This window comes from Acanthaster planci, linkage group LG02 (assembly GCF_054643075.1).
Source record: "Acanthaster planci isolate LZ-2023a linkage group LG02, COTS_SCS, whole genome shotgun sequence".
Lineage (NCBI taxonomy): Eukaryota > Metazoa > Echinodermata > Asteroidea > Valvatida > Acanthasteridae > Acanthaster > Acanthaster planci.
In genome coordinates, this window is record NC_141778.1 from 6,467,492 (window position 1) to 6,493,937 (window position 26,446).

Below are 26,446 nucleotides of genomic sequence, written 5' to 3' on the forward strand. Positions count from 1 at the left end.
GGAAATTGCCTTGTAGCCTTTGCCTTCTTTATGGGCATTCACGGTACACTGGTTGCGTCTGGAGAAAGCAAGTACACACATACAAGCCGAAGAACACAGTCCCCACCATCAAGAATGGTAGTGGCAACATAATGCTATGGGGTTGCTTCTCTGCTAGTGGCCCCAGGAACCTCATTAAGACACAGGGAATCACGAAAAAGGAGGATTATATCAACATCCCAGATGACAAAGTGAAAGCCTCTACTGAGAAATTCCAGCTTGGACCTGATTGAACTTACCAGTAGAACAATGACCCTAAGCACACCACCAAAATAGTAAAGCAGTGGTTCAAGGACAGTGGTATCCATGTACTGGAATAGCCAAGCCAAAGTCCTGACTTAGGCTAAATCCAATAGAAAATCTGTAGTAGGAACCGAAAACTGGAGTGATGGCCACGAGATCATCCAACCTGACCCAGCTGAAGGCTTTCGCCAAGGAAGAGTGGACCAACATCCCACAGGAGACATGCAGAAAGTATGTGGACGCTTATAGGAACCCTCTTGAGGTAGTCATCAAGAACAAACGCTATACTATTGACTATTAAGAAAAGACAATGGACTACGTAAATTTGGGGTATGAATACTTTTGAACAGGAGCAAAAAAGAAACCCAGGCCGTATCTATTATTATGCAAATGACGTTTAGCCAATACACATGTGGGTGTGAGTATTGCAACAAATAGACAAAAGATATAGTGGAAGTACCAACATAATAGCTTTTACAAATGAAGAATTTAGAAAAGTATGTTATTTTGAGCACAACGGTACCTCACAAAACTGGCAAATGCAAACTGGCTATATAGTGTTTTTGCGTGAAAATGATTCAAAACTGGGGAAATGTTTTCCGTCCAACCAACGTTAACCTATCTCAGGAATTGCTCTTCAGACTTAATCTGCAAAAGGCATAATTTAAGAATGCTCAGATTTGGAATTTCGCAGCTGCAGCCGGTGAGAAACAACTAAAGATAAAACACTCAATATGCAAATTAGGTAATTTATTAAGAAAACTAATCTGCTGTAAAAAAAATACGACATACCACCATCTGTGATACACTACAAGACATGTCAAAAAGTAGCCCCAAAACATACCACCACCTGTGATACACTACAAGGTGTGTCAAAAAGTAGCCCCAAAACATACCACCACCTGTGATACACTACAAGGTGTGTCAAAAGGTAGCCCAAAGCATACCACCACCTGTGATACACTACAAAGTGTGTCAGAAAGTAGCCAAAAACATACCACCACCTGTGATACACTACAAGGTGTGTCAAAAAGTAGCCCCGAAACATACCACCACCTTTGATACACTACAAGGTGTGTCAAAAAGTAGCCCCAAAACATACCACCACCTGTGATACACTACAAGGTGTGTCAAAAAGTAGCCCCAAAACATACCACCACCTGTGATACACTTCAAGGTGTGTCAAAAAGTAGCCCAAAGCATACCACCACCTGTGATACACTACAAGGTGTGTCAGAAAGTAGCCCCAAAACATACCACCACCTGTGATACACTACAAGGTGTGTCAGAAAGTAGCCCCAAAACATACCACTACCTGTGATACACTACAAGGTGTGTCAGAAAGTAGCCCCGAAACATACCACCACCTGTGATACACTACAAGGTGTGTCAAAAAGTAGCCCAAAGCATACCCCCACCTTTGATACACTACAACGTGTGTCAGAAAGTAGCCCAAAACATACCACCACCTGTGATACACTACAAGGTGTGTCAGAAAGTAGCCCAAAACATACCCCCACCTGTGATACACTACAAGGTGTGTCAAAAAGTAGCCCTAAAACATACCACCACCTGTGATACACTACAAGGTGTGTCAGAAAGTAGCCCCAAAACATACCACCACCTGTGATACACTACAAGGTGTGTCAAAAAGTAGCCCCAAAACATACCACCACCTGTGATACACTACAAGGTGTGTCAGAAAGTAGCCCCAAAACATACCACCACCTGTGATACACTACAAGGTGTGTCAAAAAGTAGCCCAAAGCATACCACCACCTGTGATACACTACAAGGTGTGTCAGAAAGTAGCCCAAAACATACCACCACCTGTGATACACTACAAGGTGTGTCAGAAAGTAGCCCAAAACATACCCCCACCTGTGATACACTACAAGGTGTGTCAGAAAGTAGCCCCAAAACATACCACCACCTGTGATACACTACAAGACATGTCAAAAAGTAGCCCCAAAACATACCACCACCTGTGATACACTACAAGGTGTGTCAAAAAGTAGCCCCAAAACATACCACCACCTGTGATACACTACAAGGTGTGTCAAAAGGTAGCCCAAAGCATACCACCACCTGTGATACACTACAAAGTGTGTCAGAAAGTAGCCAAAAACATACCACCACCTGTGATACACTACAAGGTGTGTCAGAAAGTAGCCCCGAAACATACCACCACCTTTGATACACTACAAGGTGTGTCAAAAAGTAGCCCCAAAACATACCACCACCTGTGATACACTACAAGGTGTGTCAAAAAGTAGCCCCAAAACATACCACCACCTGTGATACACTATAAGGTGTGTCAAAAAGTAGCCCAAAGCATACCACCACCTGTGATACACTACAAGGTGTGTCAGAAAGTAGCCCCAAAACATACCACCACCTGTGATACACTACAAAGTGTGTCAGAAAGTAGCCCCAAAACATACCACCACCTGTGATACACTACAAGGTGTGTCAGAAAGTAGCCCCGAAACATACCACCACCTGTGATACACTACAAGGTGTGTCAAAAAGTAGCCCAAAGCATACCCCCACCTGTGATACACTACAACGTGTGTCAGAAAGTAGCCCAAAACATACCACCACCTGTGATACACTACAAGGTGTGTCAGAAAGTAGCCCAAAACATACCCCCACCTGTGATACACTACAAGGTGTGTCAAAAAGTAGCCCTAAAACATACCACCACCTGTGATACACTACAAGGTGTGTCAGAAAGTAGCCCCAAAACATACCACCACCTGTGATACACTACAAGGTGTGTCAAAAAGTAGCCCCAAAACATACCACCACCTGTGATACACTACAAGGTGTGTCAGAAAGTAGCCCCAAAACATACCACCACCTGTGATACACTACAAGGTGTGTCAAAAAGTAGCCCAAAGCATACCACCACCTGTGATACACTACAAGGTGTGTCAGAAAGTAGCCCAAAAAATACCACCACCTGTGATACACTACAAGGTGTGTCAGAAAGTAGCCCAAAACATACCCCCACCTGTGATACACTACAAGGTGTGTCAGAAAGTAGCCCCAAAACATACCACCACCTGTGATACACTACAAGGCATGTCAAAAAGTAGCCCCAAAACATACCACCACCTGTGATACACTACAAGGTGTGTCAGAAAGTAGCCCCAAAACATACCACCACCTGTGATACACTACAAGGTGTGTCAAAAGGTAGCCCAAAGCATACCACCACCTGTGATACACTACAAAGTGTGTCAGAAAGTAGCCAAAAACATACCACCACCTGTGATACACTACAAGGTGTGTCAAAAAGTAGCCCCAAAACATACCACCACCTGTGATACACTACAAGGTGTGTCAGAAAGTAGCCATAAAACATACCCCTACCTGTGATACACTACAAGGTGTGTCAAAAAGTAGCCCCAAAACATACAACCACCTGTGATACACTACAAGGTGTGTCAGAAAGTAGCCCCAAAACATACCACCACCTGTGATACACTACAAGGTGTGTCAAAAAGTAGCCCAAAGCATACCACCACCTGTGATACACTACAAGGTGTGTCAGAAAGTAGCCGAAAACATACCACCACGTGTGATACACTACAAGGTGTGTCAGAAAGTAGCCCAAAACATACCCCCACCTGTGATACACTACAAGGTGTGTCAAAACGTAGCCCCCCAAAAAAACCACCTGTGATACACTACAAGGCATGTCAAAAAGTAGCCCCGAAACATACCACCACCTGTGATACACTACAAGGTGTGTCAGAAAGTAGCCCCAAAACATACCACCACCTGTGATACACTACAACGTGTGTCAAAAGGTAGCCCAAAGCATACCACCACCTGTGATACACTACAAAGTGTGTCAGAAAGTAGCCAAAAACATACCACCACCTGTGATACACTACAAGGTGTGTCAAAAAGTAGCCCCAAAACATACCACCACCTGTGATACACTACAAGGTGTGTCAGAAAGTAGCCCAAAACATACCACCACCTGTGATACACTACAAGGTGTGTCAAAAAGTAGCCCCAAAACATACCACCACCTGTGATACACTACAAGGTGTGTCAGAAAGTAGCCCCAAAACATACCACCACCTGTGATACACTACAAGGTGTGTCAAAAGTAGCCCAAAGCATACCCCCACCTGTGATACACTACAAGGTGTGTCAAAAAGTAGCCCCAAAACATACCACCACCTGTGATACACTACAAGGTGTGTCAGAAAGTAGCCCCAAAACATACCACCACCTGTGATACACTACAAGGTGTGTCAGAAAGTAGCCCCAAAACATACCACCACCTGTGATACACTACAAGGTGTGTCAAAAAGTAGCCCTAAACATACCACCACCTGTGATACACTACAAGGTGTGTCAGAAAGTAGCCCCAAAATCAGATTAAAAGTTGTTAGATAAATGCACTAAGTATGTAGTATCATGTATATTCTCCTCGCAAAACTGGATGCATCCCCCGCTTCATGGCAGATGCAATGCTAGCGAGCATTCAGAAAAACTCTCGTTTTCCAATATTGTAGTTGAGATCCCTTATTAGCAGTCACAAGAACCCCCCCCCCAAAAATCATCACAAGACCAAAATGACACCTCCCTGTTGAAGTCATGAGGCTGGCTATACAAATGAATGGCAAAAAAATGTTCCTCCGCTACTGCTTTTCCTGTGACTTGCCACTGGTCTTGTGGCAGTCTCGATTACGTTATATTTTTTGTAAAACTCAACCTACTGCTTCTGCAAATAATAAGGGTGGGGGGTGCGTTTGAGTATAGTGATCGTGCGACCAGACTTTTTGACAGTCAGGTTACAATAAAGTCAAGTTAGGTCACAAGTAGCCAGGGGTGAGCAGTAACCATCCTGCATCCTCACTTGGATGATGACTTCCAAATGACTTGACATAGCAAGGAGGAAAATGCAGAATGTTTCTGTTTTTTGGGCGGGTACTTTACAATTACCCTCTATGGGCTTTCTAAGGTGCTTCAAATTTGGTGTTAAATTTTGAAGGGGAAATAAAACAGTCTAAAAATATTGCCATCTCTGAATTCTCAAAAAGCCACATACAAAACAAAACAAAACAAAACACAAAAAAACCAAAATGCCTCTTTTATGAGCAAAGGCTGTGGGTTAGTTTGTACTCCCTGCATCTGCCAATGGATGTAACTTGTCATGACTTGCAACTGACTCATGAAGACTTCCATAATGACTTGCAACCTACTTATGACAACGATCTGTCCTTGATACACAGCCAAGTACAGCTATTGTGTGAAACAGGAAAACTAAGTATTACACAGTTTACATCAAACTCAAGTATGGCACTTCCTGGACTAAAATGGGAGGGAGGGGGCAGTGGCTGTGGAAGCAGGCGGTGGAGTTGTGTGTGTTTGTGTGGGGGTAAAACCTGCATCACTCCCCTCCATCAAAGAAAATTCTAAACCTGCTTTCCCTTCCAGAAAGTTGATACATCCTACACGTGCCTCTGTAAATGCCCTCATTGTTGATACCAAAGTTTCCTGAGATTGTGGCAGAATTATGAATATTTTGTGTCTGTGTGTAAACACAAGTTCCCTGAAAGTTTGAGAGAACTTTTCAAAAAGCTCTAAAAACCTTGTATGGAAAAATCAACAAATCTGTGGCCCCACTTCCCACTTCAGACAATAACAGGACCTGATAAACAATGTCACCCTATTCGGAAGTTGTCCGAATTCTCGAGCTGTGTCAGTCAATGAGGCAAGCAGATTTACAAAAGCGGCCTCTTGAAATTTGTCAGAAGACAGCACACTGTCCACAGCTGGTTGGCACTACCTGCCAAACTGGATGGAATCACACTGTCGAGTATGTGGAATTCCTTCACTCTCTGAATAGCCTGTGCAAGGTGGGTTTGAAGCCTGGCCATCTGGAGTGCCGGACTGACTTTGAGTGAATCTAGGTGGTACTGCTTTCGATGGAAAGGTGGTACGACAAGGCTGCATCCAATGTTTTGCAGCACGTCGTCAATGGGGAAACTTGTAGCCATCAGAACCTGGTCCCCTCCTTCAAGGTTCTCCAGTATGCCCGACATCTTGGTAATTGCTTTGTCCGATGTACTTCCAGTGTAGAGATCACTGACAAAAGAGACGGCACCACACGGTGTGATTCCAACAAGCCCCTTGGCAGTGGTGAGATCTTTGTCATTCGGGGAGGGCTCTGAGGGTGCGCCCATCGGACACGGCAAACCCTGGACTTTGACCTCGGCGCACTCCAGAATGACTCTTGTGTTGGGGTACGTCATCCTGATACACATGGGCATGTGCAGTCTGACAGCCCTCTGAGTTGGCCAAATCGGGAGCGAACGCAGTGCAAAATACAAGAAATGGGCCCAGGCGACAGCAATCCGGCTCACTGTTGATAACGAAATGTTAAACCGCACTGCCAAGTCCTGCTCAAACAGCCCCACCTTAACCCGGCACAGGAACAGAAAAAACTGGTCCAAGAGTGGGAGGCTCTCGTTCTTGAAAACATCTGGTTGACGTCCCCCCTGGCATCCGTCGCTTACTCCTGCTTGTCTCCATCTCATCACCATCTCTGCTGTTGGCTCCAAGGTCTTGAAAGCAGCCATGAAGGTCTCACAGTCTGGGAAGCCGGTGTAGAACTTCAACAGCTGGGGATCAGAGGTGATGCGCTCAGTGCCAAATCTCGTCATCTGCTGCACCTCCAACACACCTTCGAGATGGCGAATTCTCTGGTCAGCATCATTCAATTTCTCCTCCATAGTTCGGTGGTCGACATAATTGTGGTCACAGTGCACAGCTTGAAGGCCTTGTGATTTAGCCAATGACGTACAAGCACCATCATAACTGTAACTGAAAGGACAGGAAAAATTTCACATTAGTTATTTTCAAACACTGAAGTGCATGATAAAGAAGCACAAACATGGCACTAGGGCTCAGTAAATTATTTGAATATTGGATGAAGTGTTCAAATACTTATATTGGGAACATTAAGCAAAGGTAAAATGCAATGAATCAAAAAACAGAAATGTAATTTTTGTGGTAAGAAAGATACTTCTAGAAGCTTATTTCCGCTTGGAAGAAGTTGAGGTATAGGTCCAGCAATAACCCCCTGGAGTTTCTTCCACTCGTGCATACTGATTGACCCTGTTTTTCAGTGCCTCACACTAAAATTTAAATAACCGACCTGTATTGTACACAAGTGATCTTGACTTCTGTCCCCACAAAATAACTCTCAATGGTTTAAGTGTGCATTGCTTAAAATGGTAGAAACATTTACTGTACTCATATTTGTTTTTCAGTCTACACTTACTAGTGTTATAATTAATTTTGCCATTTTCCCCAATGTGTTTTTCCCTTCCCAATTCTACTTCTGTAGCAAAACTAAATTACGTGAGTCCTCAATCAAATGATAGGGCAAATACTTGTTACACCCCAGGTGACCGGTACAAGTCACCGTGAGGGTGCACATTAAAATTATGACTCCAAACTGTAAAAGAAGGAAACAGGTAGGCACTTGTAGGGCATGTGTTGGGGTCGATGTTACTTCGACAAAGCATGGAGTCAGAGTCTAAACTTAAATACATTATCTGTTACTTACTACTAATAAATCTAATCCTTGAGATTACCAAAAATCGATACTACGCACACCGTGGTCCCAGTATCGAGCATTCAGTATCGATTCCTCAGTATCGATTCTTTACACGAAACTATAACTGTCCACACTATAACAAGAAACATGAACACCTTAGGTTCCAATCCAAATCTATCAGTTGGTCAATTAGGCTACAGCATGCTCTGTACTGGATTCGCATTTTGACCTGTTACACTCCACTCAATTAGCATGGCCCAAGGGCCTAATTCAGGCAGTATCTACCACACGCCTGAAAGAGTTTGCTGATACAAATACGCAATGAATTCACTCCCCAGTGGGCCTAGTTATTTAAAGTTAGAAAAATCAAAGTGCGGGTTTAGGCGAGCCCTGATTCACTTCATGTCCTTGCGTGTTGCATAATGTCGTAGTGGTAAGAAATCTTCATGCCACATGATACATGCCTAACTTGCCAACAAGTAATTACTGACCCGTCAAAGACTCATCCTAGTTGCCATTACATAAAAATCTAAACAATATAAATCACTTGTCTACTTATTAAGGACCTCATAGATTGGCATGAAAAGAAAGAAGAGCATTACATACCTGTAAAAGAAGGAAACAGGTAGGCACTTGTAGGGCATGTGTTGGGGTCGATGTTACTTCGACAAAGCATGGAGTCAGAGTGACTCAGAACAAAGACTCCACACATGGCCCACATGTGACCACACTGCCTTCCAGGAAGCATTACATAACACCGTGCTACTTCCTCTCTACAGCCGTTTCCTGTCCATCACCACTCCTACACTGAACAGTTGTAGGATTCCACTGTACTAGCAGCAAGCACAACCATAAAAAATGGGGGGGGGGCATGTTCTTGAGATAAACAATGTGTACCTATTTCAGGCCCCTACACTCGCCCTTGAGATAAACAATGTGTTCAGGCCCCTACATACTTAACCAATGTGGAAGCAGGTACAAATATCTGAAGTAACACAGGTATAACATCTACCCCCTTCTATCTCACAGATTGACCTAATTTTTAGTTTAAGGTTGACCTTCTACCTAATTTGGTCACAATGAGCCTCCCTAAAATTGCACATCAATTTAAGAATAAAGATCTCAAGCATGGTTGTCCATCGATGGGGACAGGGGGAGGGGGGAAGGACATCATATCATTAGCCCTGTCCACTTTTGTCCGGTTCCTAGATTCAAAAATATGCAGCACTAAGGGGGAGTTGGCCTACAAGAGCATTAGAAAAATTGTTTGGAAAATGCAATAAGTCTTGCAAAAGCATGTGTGCTTAAAAGCTAAAAAGTGGTTAGAAATTGTCTCAGATCGCACCACAAAAGATCTAGAATCAAAAATTTCCTGGGGCCCTCTAGCATCAGGACTGTTAGAGCTTTGCACTTCACGCTCACATTAGTTCTATTCAAGGTTATGTCAACCCTCCCACTTCTGAAAAGCAACTGATGACCTTGGTCTCAAGGATGAAAAGGGGGTACATATTTTGCCAATCCATGGATTCACAGAGGACAGTAATGGCTACATTTTCATTCACTGGGCACTGGAAAAAAACCACAACTTGCAAACTTAAGATCCATCAAATTCCACCAGGTGGATTTGGAGGGTATTACAGGATTGAGGAGACACATACATATATGACTTGCTCTGTGAAAATCAGTAACTTAGTGCCAAGTCACTTTTCAGTTTAAAAGAATCTTGAACTATGGAAATTGAAAGGAACCATGAACATTTTCTACCTACTGAACACCATATTCATTGTCATTAGAATGCCAAACTGGGCAAGACATCAACACAGAATTCTCAGCTAGATGTAACTAAAACAAAATTACTGTAAAATGGCCTTACTTCTACATATTCACGGATCGGGTCACATATGAAGACCACATCTCATCGTATCAAAATGAAAAGGGCTAACCTTGATGGTGTATGCTTGCTCTTGTCTCTATTTTCGGGCAAAGACCTCTCTGTCTTTGATGCAGTCTGTTTGAGAATGACAGTAACAGCTCTCCGCGCGAGTTCCACAGTTGGTGTGAGGGCAGCTGCCGCCTGACTGTGGGCAAAGTTCACAGTTGCACTGGTAGCATCTACTGAGCTTACGGATTTGGTATTGGTGGTTGCACTGACCTTTGTGGAGGGTGTAACCTAACACAAAATTTAAACAACACATAAATAGTACCAGTACAAGCAAAGTGAAAACTAAACATAAATTCATTTCTGGATAAGTAATTCTGGTCACTTGAGTTGCTTGTGGTCGGGGAAGTTTTTTCTTGAATGTGAAGGATGTTTTTCCTGAAATTTTTACAGATGTAGGGTACAACAGATGGTGACCAGTTAAAAAAAATAAACTGTGACACTGTGCCATGTCAAATAGTTATATGCACGCACATATCTGCATTGAGCGGAAGCACCCTCTCACCCTCAACAGTTGAAAAGAGCCATGCCGATGGGAAGTGTTCATTTTGTTGGCAGTGAAGCCACCATTATGCGTGAATTTCACAGTCACTTGTGGACTAACAAAGTGTTGAGGAGCTTCTGTTGCTAGGAAAATTGTGTCCTCTCTTGATCCTGCTCGGGGCGACTGGGTCAAACAGTTGTAAATTTTGATTTTTCTATTCCTGACCATCCATAATGAGTGTATAAAATAAAATGAGAAGGTCATTCATACACTGAGGCATCCAGCAATGGTGTACAGTATATGGGTACCAATGCCTGCCGTGATGGGGTCCGTGGTGTTAAGTTGAAAAATGCAAACAACTTAGCAGGAAATAAACTAATCTTATTTACTGAGCTTCAGAGATTACATTTAAATAGAAAAAATTTAATTGATTGTGATGTTCACTGTTGAGTTGTTCATGTTCAGAACAAAATCTTGCATTCACGGACGATGCATTGCTAGGTTGAAGTACGATGAATGCACCAACTGAACGAAGGAGCCAGGAAGTAATGACTGCAGGGCCTGATCCACTTGTGAGTCTGTCAACATGGTGAGAGATGCATCTTCATCTTCAATGGCTGCTTGCAGGTGATCCTGTCTTACTGGAATGCTCCGTGGAGAGAGGGAAGCACTTATTTCTGTAACAGAGGCCTCTTGGAGTGGGGTGAAACTGAGCATTTAACCCTCTGTTGAGTCTCTTACACAACCAGCATACGGTATGTCCTAATCCTCTGCTGGGATATGTGGCCGCTCACCTTCATGATGTGTCTGTCCTTGAAGCTTGCTTCATCAAACATCCTCACTGACGTGGCATGGATGGAGTGATTTGTGTATGTTTTGGACAGTCCACAGATAAGAGAGAGGCCAGGCATCAGTGCAGCCAGGGTGTTCTTTCCAAGTGGGGCATTGACGTACCATACTTGGTCATTTCCCTTTACCGCAGGGTGCTCACGTTGTCAAAGTCATTTACACTGAGGATGAAGCTTCCTCAGGTACAATTCAAAGCTCACAACAAGGCAGACTGAGCTGTCTGGAATAAAATATAACAAAGAGCCATAAATAATCAATACCTTAACGCAGATTTACTATGGAACATGTAGTTTAGAACACCTCTAGAACAATTCTGCTGTGGGAACGCTTCCGGTTGTTTTAATAGGAAAGGTTCAAAGATCTACCCTTTCCTTTCCTTGATAGGTGTGCATTGGTGAGCACCAGTGAATGCAATGTGTTTTTTAATAGTTTACAAGCTTTAGGAATTAAAAAAGGAATGGAAATTCAAACATTTCAAGTCTCACCTGGTCTCTCAAGCATGATTGCATCAGTAGAGTCGGGCTCTGGGTTATTTAGGCAGGAGTTGTTTTTGTCACATTTGTCAACAACTTGACGCATGCATCATTGCCCTGAAGATATTCCGTCCACAATGAAGTGATCTTTGGTCATGTCCCGAAGATTTTCTCTTCCGTGTCGGCACAAGAAAAACATGACATCAAACAGCACCTTTTGGCAAAGGTTCACTGGATGTGTCAGATCAAAGTTGCAGTAAATCTTGCGGATGTCATCCTTTTCCAGGGGAGGGTAATGATTAACCTTGTCACACAACACCCAGATTTCCTCATCTCCGCTTGCCTGGCTTTATATGCGGTGTCCGATTTCATAAAGTTCAGATCTGATGTGACGTCAATGTCTCTGTGTTTCCTCAGATATCTGGCAATGCCAAAGTGAATACTCAACAGGCCATTCCGGTGATAGGAAGTGTCATCTTTTTTGTTGACACTGCCAAAGAATTCTTCCAGCAAGTTGTCCAGTTCTGTCACTGGTAACGTCTGAAACTGTGGGTCTCGTCCCATTGCGGTGCAGAATTCCTGAACCATTCCCACGGATTGTTCTGTGTTTTTCTTTGTGCTAACGCTATCCTGTTCAAAAACCAAATTTTTGACCTGATCTTTGAAGAGAAAGAGAAACCCCTTCTTTGCAGGTGTCCTGCTATCAAATTTCCGGGGGGGGGGCAGGAGTTGCAAAATTGTTGGAGGGGTGCCAGCAAATTCGAAATTTTTCAAGTAGCTGTTATGGCCTTTCTGGGGGTGAGGTTTTGAGGAGTTTCTTTCATGGTTTAGAATGATGTAAAATTAACATACTAGAAAACTGTCTTTCATTCTTTTTTTTTTACCAAAAAACACGGGGGGATGGGGGGCATGGCCCCTTCAACCTCCCCTGGATCCATCCTTGCCACCTCTTACTTGCAGACATTATTTCGTGGAATTACAGAAATATTGGCACATTTTCTGAGAAAGCAGATGAACAGCGACAAACAATGCAAAAAATGACAGTCATAGAAGAAGTAACGCTCACTCTCCTGTTTTACAAGAAGCACATCTCACAGGATGTGTGTACGATACATACATAAATTTACATAGTCCCATCATTTCTAAAAACCATGTACAATACCCAAAGTCAAACTAATATAATAGAACAGAGTGGAAATGGCACTTTCAACAGCAGGAATAATTAAGGTAATGTTTCCCATGGGGTAAATCACTCAGAGATTTTAGGGGCTATTGTCGGAACTCGGAAGAGAAGTCTGTATCCATCCTGACTTGACGCACCCCCCACCAACAAAGAAGAGGCAAGTTGGTGGGAATTGTCTCATCTGGGCATGTGCAATTGCTTGCTTTTACTCAGCCTATCCCACGTCAAACGTGCCTGAACCTATGGGCACATGCAGTGAGATCCTACCAAAGGGCCACTGTTGCTACAGGTATATGAAAAGCACGCCATCTATGGTTCCTGCATGGAGCAGATTTTTGCAAAGGTTCCTACTTACATGTACATCATGCTTCATGTGCAATACTGGATATGGGTTTTGGGCTGTTGGTCTTCCATCAGGGAAGTGCATAGAACATACCTGCAAACAAACAAAAACTTTTGAAAAACCACAGGTCAAAAAACGAGTTTTTAGTTTCTGATATTTTCCTCAAGTAAACACAGCTTGCCCTTTCAAATCCTTCAAAGTCCACCCTTAGGCTTTGGAGTTTTTAAGGGCCCACGCAACATAACTTTTAAATACCATTTTTGTCAGTGCTCCTTTGTGTACAATTTACAGGGGAATTCCAAGCCAGGAATACCTTAGCAAATTAAGAAACAACTTGCCTCTTCATAAAAGATCAGCCTAACATTTATTTTCTTTCATTTGGATTAATGGTAACTACGACCATTTGACATGTATTCTGGATGATGCACAGTTCATCAGGATGAGGGCATCCATAATTGTTGCAAAATACCACGACTGCCCACCAGCATCTTCACCTTGAAGACGTATACAAAGGAACCACACTACTTACAGAACTGCAAATCACTACTCCCTGTGACTTAAAGCCAGTTTTGTTAACATAGGGTCATAACACTGTTTTTTAATCAATCCTTTGAGGTACATATAACTGATCACAGGATGCAAATTCTGTTTTTTCAATCGAATTTCCCCATCAGAGAAACCGTGAGAACTGTACGTGGACCCATAGCTCTTGAATTATGAAAACCAAGTAACAGTGGTTTTTAAACCATAGGACTGACCATATTTTGAAAAATCAGAAGTTTTACACACCAATGTCCCGTTTTCTTACCCAACAACCACACAGTACCATACACTTTGTGTGTATCACACGATGCACATGCGGCAGCCGCTGCAGGCCAATGGTCCAGCTGGTTCCCCGTGTCAGTTTGGCTGTTTCTGGAGGACATTTCATGCAGAATCGACCAACTGCACACAGTGTTTGAGCCATCATGCGAATTGGCTGACTGCACCCAACATTTCAATTTTTAATGTTTTTTAATGTAAAAAAAAAGAGCACTCCACAAATCCAAAACACTCACTCGGCTGTGGAGGGTTGGTTTGAAGTCTTTCCGGTTGATATTTTTCAACCATTGCTCCAGTTTAACGGCAGAAAGGCTGGAAGCCCCGAATGGAAATCGGTGCATCTGGTAGGGCAGCAGACACGGACACTCGTCGTGAATAAAAGGTGGGTGTATTTCACACGCCGAAAGCCTCCACTTTCGAAGCTTTCTGCTGTTATTGGTGCAGCCAGTCACCACACAGTGTTTCCCCGATCCTTCTTTTGTCTTCTTCATGGTAGAAATAGCTAGAATCCACTAGCGATGTCGAATACGCCTTGATCCAATCAACTGGTTCAGCAAGTCATCTACTGATCAACTCCACCTCCGAACGGATGTAAATCATATCCCCTTCTGGGAGAAAAAAGTTGGCAGATGAGCTTGAATACATGTCAAGGTGTTAATTAATGACAATCACTCACAAAAAAGAAGGCAGAGAAAATCTGGGGTATAATCTGCCCATACGTGTACTAGTACCTTTGTGTAGAAATTTCAAAGGATCTGAAATGGGCACTAATATTACACACACACTCAGAAACAAAGCAAATGTAGAATGCTACATGCAGGTTTGCTGAGAGGAAATTTACCTGTCTATATTCAAATGTGCTGCTGACACCAGATCAGTTGCTTACAAGTCTCATGAGCCTCACTTTGGAATTCAAATGGTTCGACCATTTTCGGAGGCGGGGAGGGGCATCTTGTTTAGATTGGGCAACCATCTTTATTGTGTGACTGCTGTATGTGCCGTGCTATGTGGCTGTGATAGATTGCAACATCTTGGAAATCCCCCTGCTTCCGAAAATGGTTGAACTGAGATATGGAGCAAGCTAGGCCAATGGCTGGCCCATGGAGGAAGGAACACATGCTGGCCCAACACAAGCGCAATGTGATAAACACAAATGGCATGAATGGAGCGATCATCATTGGGTAGAAGCGAGAGACTGGTTAGTAAAGCCTTGGTCTCATGCTCTGAAACCCTTGTTTTATCATTTTAAGAGCTACAGGTACCTTAAGTTTGCTCTCATGAAAAATCTGATTGAAAACCAGAGTTCAAGCTGCTCAATCATTCACCTTAAAAATTTGATTAACTCAAAGCGTTACAACCCAATTTACACTGTATATTACACTGGCTCAAACCTAGTCATGAAAGTCACACAGAGTTCTTGAACAAAAGTTGAAGTACAGGAGTGGCTCTGGGGGGGGGGTTGCAACCCCTTTATTCAGCCCCGGACTAACCAGTGAAATGAAGAAAATGAGTTGAAAAAAAAAATCCTGGACGAGGATTGCGTCATCCATCCATAGATACACACATCAATTTCTGGTGGATCCCCTTAGCAGGGCATCCCTTCAGTACGCCCATCAGCCCCCGTTTTAAGAAAGCTACCACCGGTAGATCCATCCCTGAAGCAGTGGGCTTACTAGTAGGCCTATCATTCTGTGTAGGCCTAAAAAGTTTGCTTTGTGTTGTGCATATATCCAAAAAAATCTCAAAGATTCCTGCTTGAAAATTTTTCTTTGCTTTGCAGAGTCTGATGGAAACCAAAGCACAATGTGTACACCTAAAGTTAGCCCGTAATTAAAAATTTATTAACCTCCCAGTACCAAGCAAAGCAAAGCAAGCCTACTACCTTTGGGGGAGCCATAAAAGTGGAGACACATCAACTAAGGAAACTCTCGGGCCAATAAAATTGCCTGTACTAGCTGTAGCCGAAACAAAGAATAATACTTTTAGTAGGGTCTGCTAAAAAAGCGAACATTACGAGTATAAACGAAGACGAGGCCTACATGAACGTATATTAACCAAAACCAAAAAGCCATGTATAGCGCCACCCAGCGTGGGAGGAAAAACATTGTGTACCCCATTCATTTGTTGCACTAATGGTGTGCTGTGAGGCCCCTGTCTATCCGTCGAGTTTCAGAGCAAAAACCAGAATAAACTGTCAAGAATTGCGTAATACGATACTGAAGGTGTACATTGAAAACACCCACGCTGTGATTATAGGTTTTCCCGGTTAATATCGCACTTCTTTTATTTAAATTGCAGAAAGTTTAATTTCGTCAAAGAGGGGTCACTCGCCCTAATGTTGATTCCAATTTCGAAATAACACCAGCAGATTTCACTTTCATAGCATTATAAATTTATAATAAAATTAACACGATTCGTCTCATTTATTGTCATTTTCGTCTCACTCCCGGAAAGTAGTTAAATCGGAAAAGCAATTCGATTTTTGTCATTCATTTTATCGATTTAGTTTTCTTATTGAATTTATCGTCAAGATGGTTTGAATTAGCGGTTATTTCGGACGTCATTTTTGTTGTGATTCAAAATACTTAAACAGAATAGGCCAAAGAAATCAAGCTTACACAAATACATAATTCACTGTTCTGTTGTTTTTACGTTCTCTTGTTAATTAGATTCAGGGCCAATGCTTTGTATATATACATATATATGTAAATTTATATCAATGTCGAAACTGTCCAGGAAAACCTATAATAAACCTTAATGACCAATAAATGGTGGACCTCAGGGGTGCACCCTCGTAATTAGGCCAGAAATATGTCCACCGAGCTCATTAATAAAAGTTATACAATCAAAATATTCTATATTAGAGGGTCCTGAGAGCCAACAGAAGAATTGAAGAAATACGAGACTGGACCTCTGGGCCGGACTCAGGGCTTCCAATTCTGAGCAATTTGGATGCAATCGGGTTTGAAAGTGGCACTATTCGAGTCATTTTGCCGAGGGAGGGTTTTTCAAAATGGCTCCTTTCTGGACAGGGACATTTTCTGCATTTTAGGGGTGGTTTGCTTCTGGTGAAAATTTCTCAAAAATTCGTTGGTCAACCCCCCGAAAATTGAAAGGAAAATGAAAGAGGACATGTGGAACATCATTTTTCTGTGCAGCCTGAACACCTGTGAGAGTTGTATTTTGAAAATATTTGTGAAGTATGGGGATTTATCACTGCTGTCTATGGGAATTTATTTTTAGTGGTGCACCCTCAGGCACTCAGTAAGCACATAATTGTTTCTGTCCCTTGTGGTACTCGGGTGTGCAACCATCCACAGAAGGGCAATAGCGCTCTCTAGCAGTGGCTCTTGAGATCAACAGACGAACCAACCTCAGGAGTCAAGACTGGTCATCAAAGGCTGGGGCTACAGGCGCTTTTATAAATTTTTGCATACATCCCTAGTACGCACTACATCAAGTAAGAACGTGTTTAAAATCTCAAGGATGGACATATTTCTTGTATTATGAGCAAAGCCATTCCTCTTATGCAAATCTGTCTCGCAAAACCTTTTCTAAACCAAAGAAATTATAAAAAAGCATCAGCCACACAGGCTACTGCCAAACCCATTTATATTAGGAACACTATAAAGTTGAAAGTAAAACTATGCTGTACAGGACTAGTAGCCCTTTGTGCCTTCGTAAACAGAGTGTGCCGTCTTCGTCAGGGAAATATAGCCAACCATTTATACTTTCATTTGCCTTTTGTATACATTAGAAAAAGCAGTTGTACACTCAACAATGTAGGAACAGTGAAATGAAACTTATGAGAAGCATTAAAAAACAAGTTTGAATTTGTAAAAACACATACTTTTACATGTGATAATAATGTCAACTTTTATGTATAATTTAATAAAAATGTGTACCTTATTTATGATTAAAGCTGATTTGCTGCGAATGTAGTACAAACTAAATTTATTTTCCCAAATATTTTCATATTTTTACAGCAACTTCGACAAGTCGATAAGCATTGTTATTTATGAACCTTTGGAAAATAATTTTGGTTTCAAAGATTTTGTTGGCAACATCCTGATACAAACGAATCTATTAAACACTTTTTATGTTCCCTCTTATATGTACAAGAATTGGATGTCTATCATTGTCTATTGCTGGAATTTACCCTTGTCTTCAGCGAGAGTTTTGGCTCGTAACAAACGTATTTCTTTCGGTTCTTTGATGCCTTCAGATGAAATCTTCTTACGTCCCCATCCTTGTTCTCATCGTATTTTTTTCCTTTCTTTTGAATTCCGGGCAACTTTAATCTGTCTGAATGAAGGCCTAATTGCTTTTTACAGTAATGATGAAACGCTTCCCATGGGCCATGTTGTGGTACATGGTCAATACATATGAAAAACCTTGGCATGGTAACAAATTTCACTGGCTACTCTGATAAGTCTGACGAGCTATATATTATATAGCTCGTCAGACTCGTCATACGAGATTATGTCCAACAACAGGGCTTCCAAGGATCACGTTGTACTATCACGGGAGGAACATCCCTTGATTATCCGATAGCGGTTATTCCACTTCTCCCTCTTCGGCAGTCTCTCCATACACGGCATTTGCGACGATCTCTGCCGTGCTGCTGGACGACTCCATCCGCTTATACGATTCCCTTTTCCCCTCCATATCCACCTCGACCTCCCCGGGATCTGTCGCCTTCTTTTCGTCTCCGTCGTTGTCGTGGGCGGACCTGTAAAAGATGAGAGACAGGGCGAAGAAGAGGAAGCTAACTCCCTTAAAGCCCGCCCCGATCAGCAGCAGTTTCCAGGCCAGCATCTGCCGGTCGTATAACCAGCAGGCACCCCGGCTACCACAGTCGTCTTGCCACAGGAGACAGCTGGTGTCTAAGACGTTACCAAAGAGAATAGGGCCTGGAACAGAGCCTAGGAACAACACATAAAAGCAAAAATATAATTTTTCCTTATCACAGTTCCTTCCAAACATGATCAAAGACGCATTATGACATCAAGGGCATAATTGCGTCCCTCGTTATTTATTCCACTTACAAAAACTGCCTGGAGCCTTATTGAGTACAATGACAGAGATGAGTGTTTCATTATGCGAAAAAAACACATAATTCATGTTGAAACATTTGGATCTGGAGATCGTGCCAACAACCCCTGACGGCAGGACATTTCCACTGATCACTGATCGGCACTGAAGATGAGGCGGTTTGGTTATGTGATACACTGTAAATGCACCCATCATTCTATGGCAGATCAGACAATGGAATAGAAACAACGGGTTTTAGGAGCAGGATCAATGTCACAACTCGTGGCCCAAACGGACATCGTGGAGCCATTTTGAAACCAAACCGCCAACAGTGTGCATCAGAGGGCCCCTAATTCAGATACTGACCACAACATACAGTTCATCGGACTAATGAACGCACTGCGTTTAACGCATGCGTCATAAAATTATCACAGTGACCTTGATTACAAATATTCACCTAACAAACGAGCAAACAGCCACTGGACACCCAGAGCAAACGACCGTTGCGTGTCAGGAACACATCTGTGGAGAAAAAATTCGAGTTAGTTTGAATTACTATGAACGAGAATTTTAGATTTTGAACAAGTGGTGGTGGTTCTCCTCTTCGAATACGACTGAAATTCGTGGCGAGATCATAGGCTCAGCCGAGATTTTCATTTCCGCTACACTTTAAGGTATGAGCTTTAAGGGGCGTTTAAAAAAAAAGTTCCACACTTCAGTTTCATTTTGGTTACACCCTGTTGGCGGGAAAGCCTCTGTTACTGGAGAGTTGAACTCTCCAGGTTGTAAACGTCGATATGATAGCTTTGTTTCCACTGGACCTGTCAGAATGCGCATGCGGAGAAGTTTAATAGAGTATGAAAATTAAACGATACTCGACATTTTAAAATTGAATTCGGCATCAGCGTTTTATCTGAGCCTAGATTTCGTCTTGGTTCGACAACTGAGGTTTTAACGAGTGGGACGAGAATTCACGAGACTTTAGGTGAAATTTCAAGTACACCTAAGACAACCGCAGATTTGAGGCCGAGCTCTTACCATCCAATTCAAGAACACTCTTCCACACAGGGAATCCGACAGCAACCTACCTGAGACACGTGTTCGTGGCAGGAATTCCCGGCATGAAGTTGAAGAACATGGAGATGAAATATCCGATTAGGAAGAGCGGCAGAACGATGCCACAGTCAACGGGGCATTGGCCCTGGGAGACTTTCAGGGACGAATCGGTCCAGTTACCGATATCCAAACAGCTGCAGTCAGAGAAAACCTGCAGAATAGAGCATTTGTCACTGTTAGTCAAAACTCTTTCACTTCGTTAGCCAGTAATCTTTCGACTGAAGCAAGTATTCAAAGGCCTACAGGTTGCGGAGCTAACAGGCAGCATCGGGGTCTGTTGTTCAGAGCTGTTAAGCGCAATCTTGACTCTTGCGCAAAGTGATTGCACTCCCTCTCGAGTTGATTATCTTGTCAGAGGATTTTATAAAACATTTGCGCAAATGTGAAGATTTCGCTGAACAGAGCTACAGGTTTTCGTCTGACAAATACGTGGGGTACTCTGACAATAGACGTAGCCGTTGCTCCGGAAGCCCGTTTCGAGGACGGCCTAATTAGAACAACTGTCCAACGACTTCGAACGACGAGAGGACCGTTACTAGAACACTGTGATCAGCTGCAAGCTTTCAGCTTCAGCATAGCTGCACTAAACGTTTAGCAACCTTAGGCATAAAAGGGACACTTACTCCATCTTCCGAGTTCGACTTGCATCCAGCATGACACGGATCGAAGTATTGCAGGTTGTTGTCACCACAGACAGGGCTGTAGTCTGCCGAATTGTCACACCCACAGTCCGCGTTGCAAGGATCCTTCAAAGTGTCCTGGATTCCTGTCCTGAGGTGTTAAAGTTAGCGTTAACGATCAATTAACACATGCCGTCTAACAGTTTTGATCGCAATAGTTTTGATTGAAACAGAAGTGATGTGTAAACAGACATGGATAAAAAGGGGCCAAACTCCGTGGACCTATGGTCAGAGGTGTTGAAAAATTAAGCTGTAAGGGTTTTGAATGTACGGCTATTAAAAGACCCAACAAGAAAACATGAAACAGAACCACCAAGCTTCATATTACAGCAAAGATGATGTATCACAAGTAATGTTGAAATGAGAAAAAAGTAGCAATATAATCGGCCAAGGCAAAGCCTCTTAAAAGCTTAAAGTCTTTTATCAGCAAAGTTCACTGTTGTTGTTATTATGGATTGGAATGGGTCGTCTTTTTTACGGTTTGAGCACATCGGCAACTACGCGCTGCTTTATGCACTGTTAGAATCATAAAATTATGTGAATAATATAAACACTTCACCGTAAAATGGTAGACTCCTACAAATTGTTACAACATGCGAAATATACTTTACAGAATCAAAGAGTCAGCGACAGGAATATCTTATGTCAACTTTAACTTACTCGTTTGCATAGTAATTGGAGTTAATACCGGCTACTATTTCCTGAGGACAGATCAACAGCAAGCAGAATGAAAACACGATCACGATAATCACGCAGACGATGCTCAGGCGCAACATTCCACGGACTTTCAGGTCGAATCGCTTGATCAACCATCCGCCTAGAAATGTAGATCCAACAGCCGCCGGTACGGCAAAAATACCTGGAAAACAGTCATCATTATGTGAAAACAGTTTCGTCGCACAGAGGCCATAACAACCAAGAATGACCAAACTCGGTTATGCTAAATGCGACCACGATCACAGGAAGAATACATGCGTGGAATAATTTCATTATTTCTACACTAAGTCTTGCGCATGACGTACTATGAATTCATCTTGAAAGTACAGTATCTAAACTTCTCTACGTTGTACTACGAATAGACTAAACGAAAATATACTAGAATCTTTTCATCTCTCTTTCTGTGTCTTACCGACAATAGCAGAGGATACACCGGGCGAAAGGCCGTACTGAATCCCAAGTATCTTCGGCGAGAAAGTCGCAAACCCACTGATGACCAGGCTCTCAGCACTGGCTGCCAGGCTGACGCACACAAAGGTCGGGTTAATGAAAAGGTACTTGACGGCCTTGGGGATGTCGGATAGTTTGGTACCAAAATTGGGCCGGGTGACCTCTTCCTCGTGGCCAGCGATGTGGGCCTGGGATTCTTTCTCGGCTCGGATCTTGGCGGTAGCTAAGAACGAAAAGCAGGCAATGACCGAACCTCACTCACTAAAAATGTCATTTTTCATATAACAGGCAATCCTACCTTATTAGAACGGCAACTTAGGTAGACCGGGTATCGAATCTGTTTGGGACGACAAACTGCAAAAGCCCGTCATGTGAATAATACGCTGCTACTCTAATTATGCAGCTTAACAGTAAGTGCTCCGCATGTACAGTGGATTGGACCTGTATCGCTCACGCAGTGCTTATTTTGACATCAAGCCAAGCGGTGGGCGGGCGGCACCACTGGTGCTGGATTGAAGGTCAGTTATCTCATTTTGAACCTTTCAGTGGATACATGAACCAAGGTCCATACGGGTATCCGATTTCTTGGTAGTTTTGTTACCAAATTAGCGATAAGGTACTTGTTCTCTTCACGTGGCTAATTGAAACTCTGATAAGAAATGCTTACTGGGCAACTCTGTTGGGAACCCACTCATTGGAATTGCAACGATGTAGGACAGAATGGCACCTATGACGAAACCAATCCACCATGCTCCTACCCAGGCTGGGTCCGAGGATGTCACATTGACACTACAAGTGTAAAATACAATATACTAATGTATGGTGAATTAAACCCGGAACTACTTAACTCAAACGGCTATGCCATGCATTGTGTCACTGATGAAGGAAGCACGGATCACAAATGGTTAGTTCGTGGATTCAATTTTTCACTAAGCAAAAGCTGGAAATGTGGAGAGCACATAATTGTTAGGGAGAAAGGGTAAACCCAGACCACTCTTGCAAATTAGCTAGGAACTTCATTATAAAAGGAGCGTTGCAAAATGCCAAATCGTCGTTGTAAGAACAAACAAAATATCCGCCACACTTTCACCATTGCCAACTCGGCCCAACAAATGCCCAAACCACATCCATACTAAAACCACGACCATAACGGAAAACAACCATATCTGAAAGCGTTCCTGAGCATAGCCACAGCTACAGCCACAACAATAAAGCCGTTAACACAATTATTGACACCACAAAAACACGTCTAAAAAGTACAGAGCACAAACATGATGACAGCCAATACTAAAACCCAGTTACATCAACCACATTCCACACCAACCTTGCAGCCGCTTTCCAGACAACACAATGACACATGGAGGTAAGAAAACTTGACAGGTCCTGCGAACCAACTCTAGGCCCTATGGGCACCAGTGTTCTGCATGTCCTGCTCCGTCTCTGAGCTTGACATGCTCCCTTATCATGATGACCTGGTGCTTTGAGTTGATGTTAAGACGGAGTAAGCTGTGAACTTTTCTAATGCGTTCTTGAATGCTCAAGTTTCCGTTTTGTGATACACCTCTTTGTACGACCTGAAAGGTTTCGTAGGTCTTTGAATTGTCTGAAGGCACTATAGGCGCAGTGTCTACTGTGCCTCTTGGGTAAGCCCGTCCCGTGACCACAACTCGCAAGTAAAACACACAAATGAGGACAATGGTTGATGACTTACCTGTCAGCTCGTAGATCAGTGTAGATACCAAGGAAGACACCACCTGAGACGAGACCAAGTGCCGGACCGAGTGCAGAGAAACCGTAGAACCAAGCTGTCAAAAGGAGATTTTCACGTTCCCGATTACTATGCACAGATTAATATTTGTACCGATGTTTACATGATTTCCAAGAATGAGTTTGTTATAAAACAGCAAACCATAGCAGTGATTAAAAGAAAGAAAATATTTTGCATAGTTTTGTAACACTAGACTTTGAATATGGCTTTTCCTGCCTATCTGGTTGTATCATGCCAGCTGTCCCCCCACCTGTTTGAAATACACGTTTCGCCCTGGCATACTTCGGGTTTAAATAATATTTCTCCGAACGGGATGATCTGACGGCACTATTGCTTTGTTCTAGTGTTTTTGTTCAGGCTATGCATGCCAAGGAGGTCTAAATTGCAAGGTTCATAAAGGACAACTGTTTTACCCAGATACAATCCAGTCTGCTTTGTCGTCACGCTTTCGTCCAGCAGCGTGACCCCGAGGGTGTAGAGCGGGAGGGCCCCTATCCCGTGAAACACCTGAGCCACCAGGAACAGGTAGAAGTAATTGGACAGACTGGAGTCGCCACCCGTGCCGTCTTGGCACTGTGGCTCTCCCGAAGTGTCATTCGTGCAGAGGATGGAGTCTGCGCCGACCACCGGCTGGTACAGACCTGTCGTGAAATGGGGCAGGGCGAATATGGCGGAGCCAGTGCCCATGAAAATTAACCCCCAGGTCAGCCATTTGGGTTTGTGGCCACGCCCACCAACGTACGTCACGAACAGGACCAGGATTGCGCACGTGATATCGTACATGCTGACGATAAGCCCCGATGCCCTGCTGCTCAGCTCGAAACGGCGTTCAATGGTGCCTATACCGGTGTTTATGTAACCGTTGATAACGAGACCCTGCAGAAGGCCAAGAAGAAACCTCATTTTTTAGACAACATGAACGAGGCAGGTAGCAGAAACAAATCGTTTAACAAGTAACAAACACATTTCCCTGCGGATCTGCCTTTGGCTCCACACGTATGCTCGAGGACTGGCGGGTCCTATATGTCTGCGTTAAGTCAGATGTAGGCTTGTAAAGCCCGTCTGTTTATACATGTATTGGTAATGCGTTCTATACTACACAGAAAAAAAGAGGTTTTGTAAATGCAGATTGAATTGGTGTCCACTAATATAGGCAAGATACAAATAAATGGGGAATTGTTGTAAAGGTAAAAACCGCATGGCTTCGTGGTTTGCAATCCCGACCTGAACATAATTTGCCAACCTGATACGTTCATAATTATTATAATTGGTTTGTTGAGGGTGAAATGAAGTGCATGGAGTCCATAGCGTCTGATTGGTCTCCTCGTGTATGCGACAGGGACAGCATTTGCAGTCCACAGTCGTTAGCGTTACCTGAGCAGTACAAAATGCGCTGAGCACGATTAACAACCAAGGGGCTCGGTTGAACCGCTGCATCCACCGAGGAGTCCAGCCGAAGCAACCGTAGCGAAATGGGCTCTTTGCGGGGTCCTCCACGTCCTTGTTGAGGTCCGACGTCGCAGTGATATCGCACCCCTTCCTGTTGGCGTTCTGTTCCGTCTGTATGTTTCCGTTGCCATTTTCGATGTGGCCACCATCGCTGTCCGTAACCAGACCATCATCATCGGGAGTCATATTGCACTGGAGCACCATTAACCTTCTTAATGTTATTTTTCCCGATATACAGCTCCAGCATAAAGGGGGTTTTCTAACTAAAGTTAAAAAATAATAAAACCACTGTCCACTATCATCAGAAATGACGACACATAAGGATTGCATATTACCACTTATGTTGAATTCTTTTCGTTTGAAACTATTTTAAATAAACCATACCCCGCATGCCATTCTTTACAAGTTGCCAAAAAGTTGTTCAGCTATTTCAAATAAGTTTATTTAGGAGGAAGCTCCTCAACTTTTGGATGTCTCCCAGAGTTCATAAGGTGCTGTTTACAACAATGAAAGAAACGCCAAGAAATCGCGTTCAATCAATGACTTGCACTGTCAGGACCTATTTTTGTTCACTGGTCCATAAGAACTGACAACAAACACTCACCGCCAGTATTGCTGTTTCCCCTTCAAGTTTTCTTTGTTTCTCGTACAGGAAAGAACATCTAACCTAAACAATTGGTCTGCCCATCAGCAGCTCAAATGAAACGCCAAATTACAAACAAAGCAGAAACCTATGGGTGAACTCGATTGTCTCCACAACACCTATCCACCAAGGCTGAAGATTTCTTTATTCTCCAGCTCAAACCGATTTTGCATGGGGCGTATACTGCTCGCAGATCTATACTTACTTAACTTACCGTGTAATCATTAAGCTAACAGCACATAGTATTTGCTCTTTTCCTCTTGTCACTTTATCAAACGTTGAGGGCTTATTAGACCACAGGGGAACCGACTGTCTATCTACCCCCGACTGTTGTATGTGATTGAAAACAAGATTGTCGATTCCCGCCTGAAATCGTCTAATTCCGTTTGGGAAAGGTAACGCAGGCATAAAACGTAGTTAGCAACTGTGTTGGTCCGTAAATCTTCGTCATGAAGCAACTGATGTTGCCATTTCTTTCAGTATGACGCATGGATTAACTGGCTTGATCATGCCATGTCGCTATCTAGTAGCATTTACTTTGACAAGTCTTATCTGAGTTCCAGTTGTAACGGTACTTCACGGAGGTCACGCCCAGGTACCCTACTCTCTGTGTGTTGGGAGTA

At 43.0% G+C, this 26,446-nt stretch overlaps 2 protein-coding genes across 12 annotated transcripts; both read right to left on the reverse strand.

The window, feature by feature from the left end:
- Positions 1-659: 659 nt before the first annotated feature.
- On the reverse strand, positions 660-16,054 carry LOC110986724 (uncharacterized). 9 transcript variants are annotated; one of them, XR_015424412.1, is made up of 6 exons: positions 15,849-16,053; positions 14,203-14,574; positions 13,157-13,237; positions 9,817-10,043; positions 4,638-7,134; positions 660-4,482 (listed from the first exon to the last, which is right to left on the reverse strand). XR_015424412.1 is itself a non-coding variant. In XM_087133337.1 (6 exons), the coding sequence occupies exons 4-6, from the start codon at positions 10,558-10,560 to the stop codon at positions 6,033-6,035; spliced, it is 1,572 nt and encodes a 523-aa protein (XP_086989463.1). In that variant the 5' UTR covers positions 10,561-11,365; positions 11,631-12,248; positions 13,157-13,237; positions 14,203-14,262; the 3' UTR covers positions 4,538-6,032. The 9 variants fall into 9 exon arrangements, 8 of the variants coding, with proteins under 8 accessions (XP_022104561.2, XP_022104557.2, XP_022104556.2 ...); XM_087133337.1 differs by lacking the exons at positions 660-4,482; positions 15,849-16,053 and adding exons at positions 10,318-11,365; positions 11,631-12,248 and having other exon boundaries at positions 4,538-7,134; positions 14,203-14,262; XM_087133338.1 differs by lacking the exons at positions 660-4,482; positions 14,203-14,574; positions 15,849-16,053 and adding exons at positions 10,318-11,365; positions 11,631-12,248; positions 13,953-13,983 and having other exon boundaries at positions 4,538-7,134.
- Positions 16,055-16,542: 488 nt separating this feature from the next.
- Positions 16,543-26,269, reverse strand: LOC110986718 (solute carrier organic anion transporter family member 4A1-like). Of its 3 annotated transcripts, none has more exons than XM_022248852.2 (11): positions 25,785-25,993; positions 25,106-25,372; positions 24,145-24,607; positions 23,675-23,768; positions 22,631-22,752; positions 21,926-22,186; positions 21,457-21,655; positions 20,740-20,887; positions 20,089-20,267; positions 19,458-19,522; positions 16,543-18,891 (listed from the first exon to the last, which is right to left on the reverse strand). In XM_022248852.2, exons 2-11 carry the CDS (start codon positions 25,364-25,366, stop codon positions 18,524-18,526), a joined length of 2,160 nt encoding a protein of 719 aa, XP_022104544.1. In that variant the 5' UTR covers positions 25,367-25,372; positions 25,785-25,993; the 3' UTR covers positions 16,543-18,523. The 3 variants fall into 3 exon arrangements, with proteins under 3 accessions (XP_022104544.1, XP_086989462.1, XP_086989461.1); XM_087133336.1 differs by lacking the exon at positions 25,785-25,993 and adding an exon at positions 26,038-26,269 and having other exon boundaries at positions 16,544-18,891; positions 25,106-25,443; XM_087133335.1 differs by having other exon boundaries at positions 16,560-18,891; positions 25,106-25,443.
- Positions 26,270-26,446: the final 177 nt, after the last annotated feature.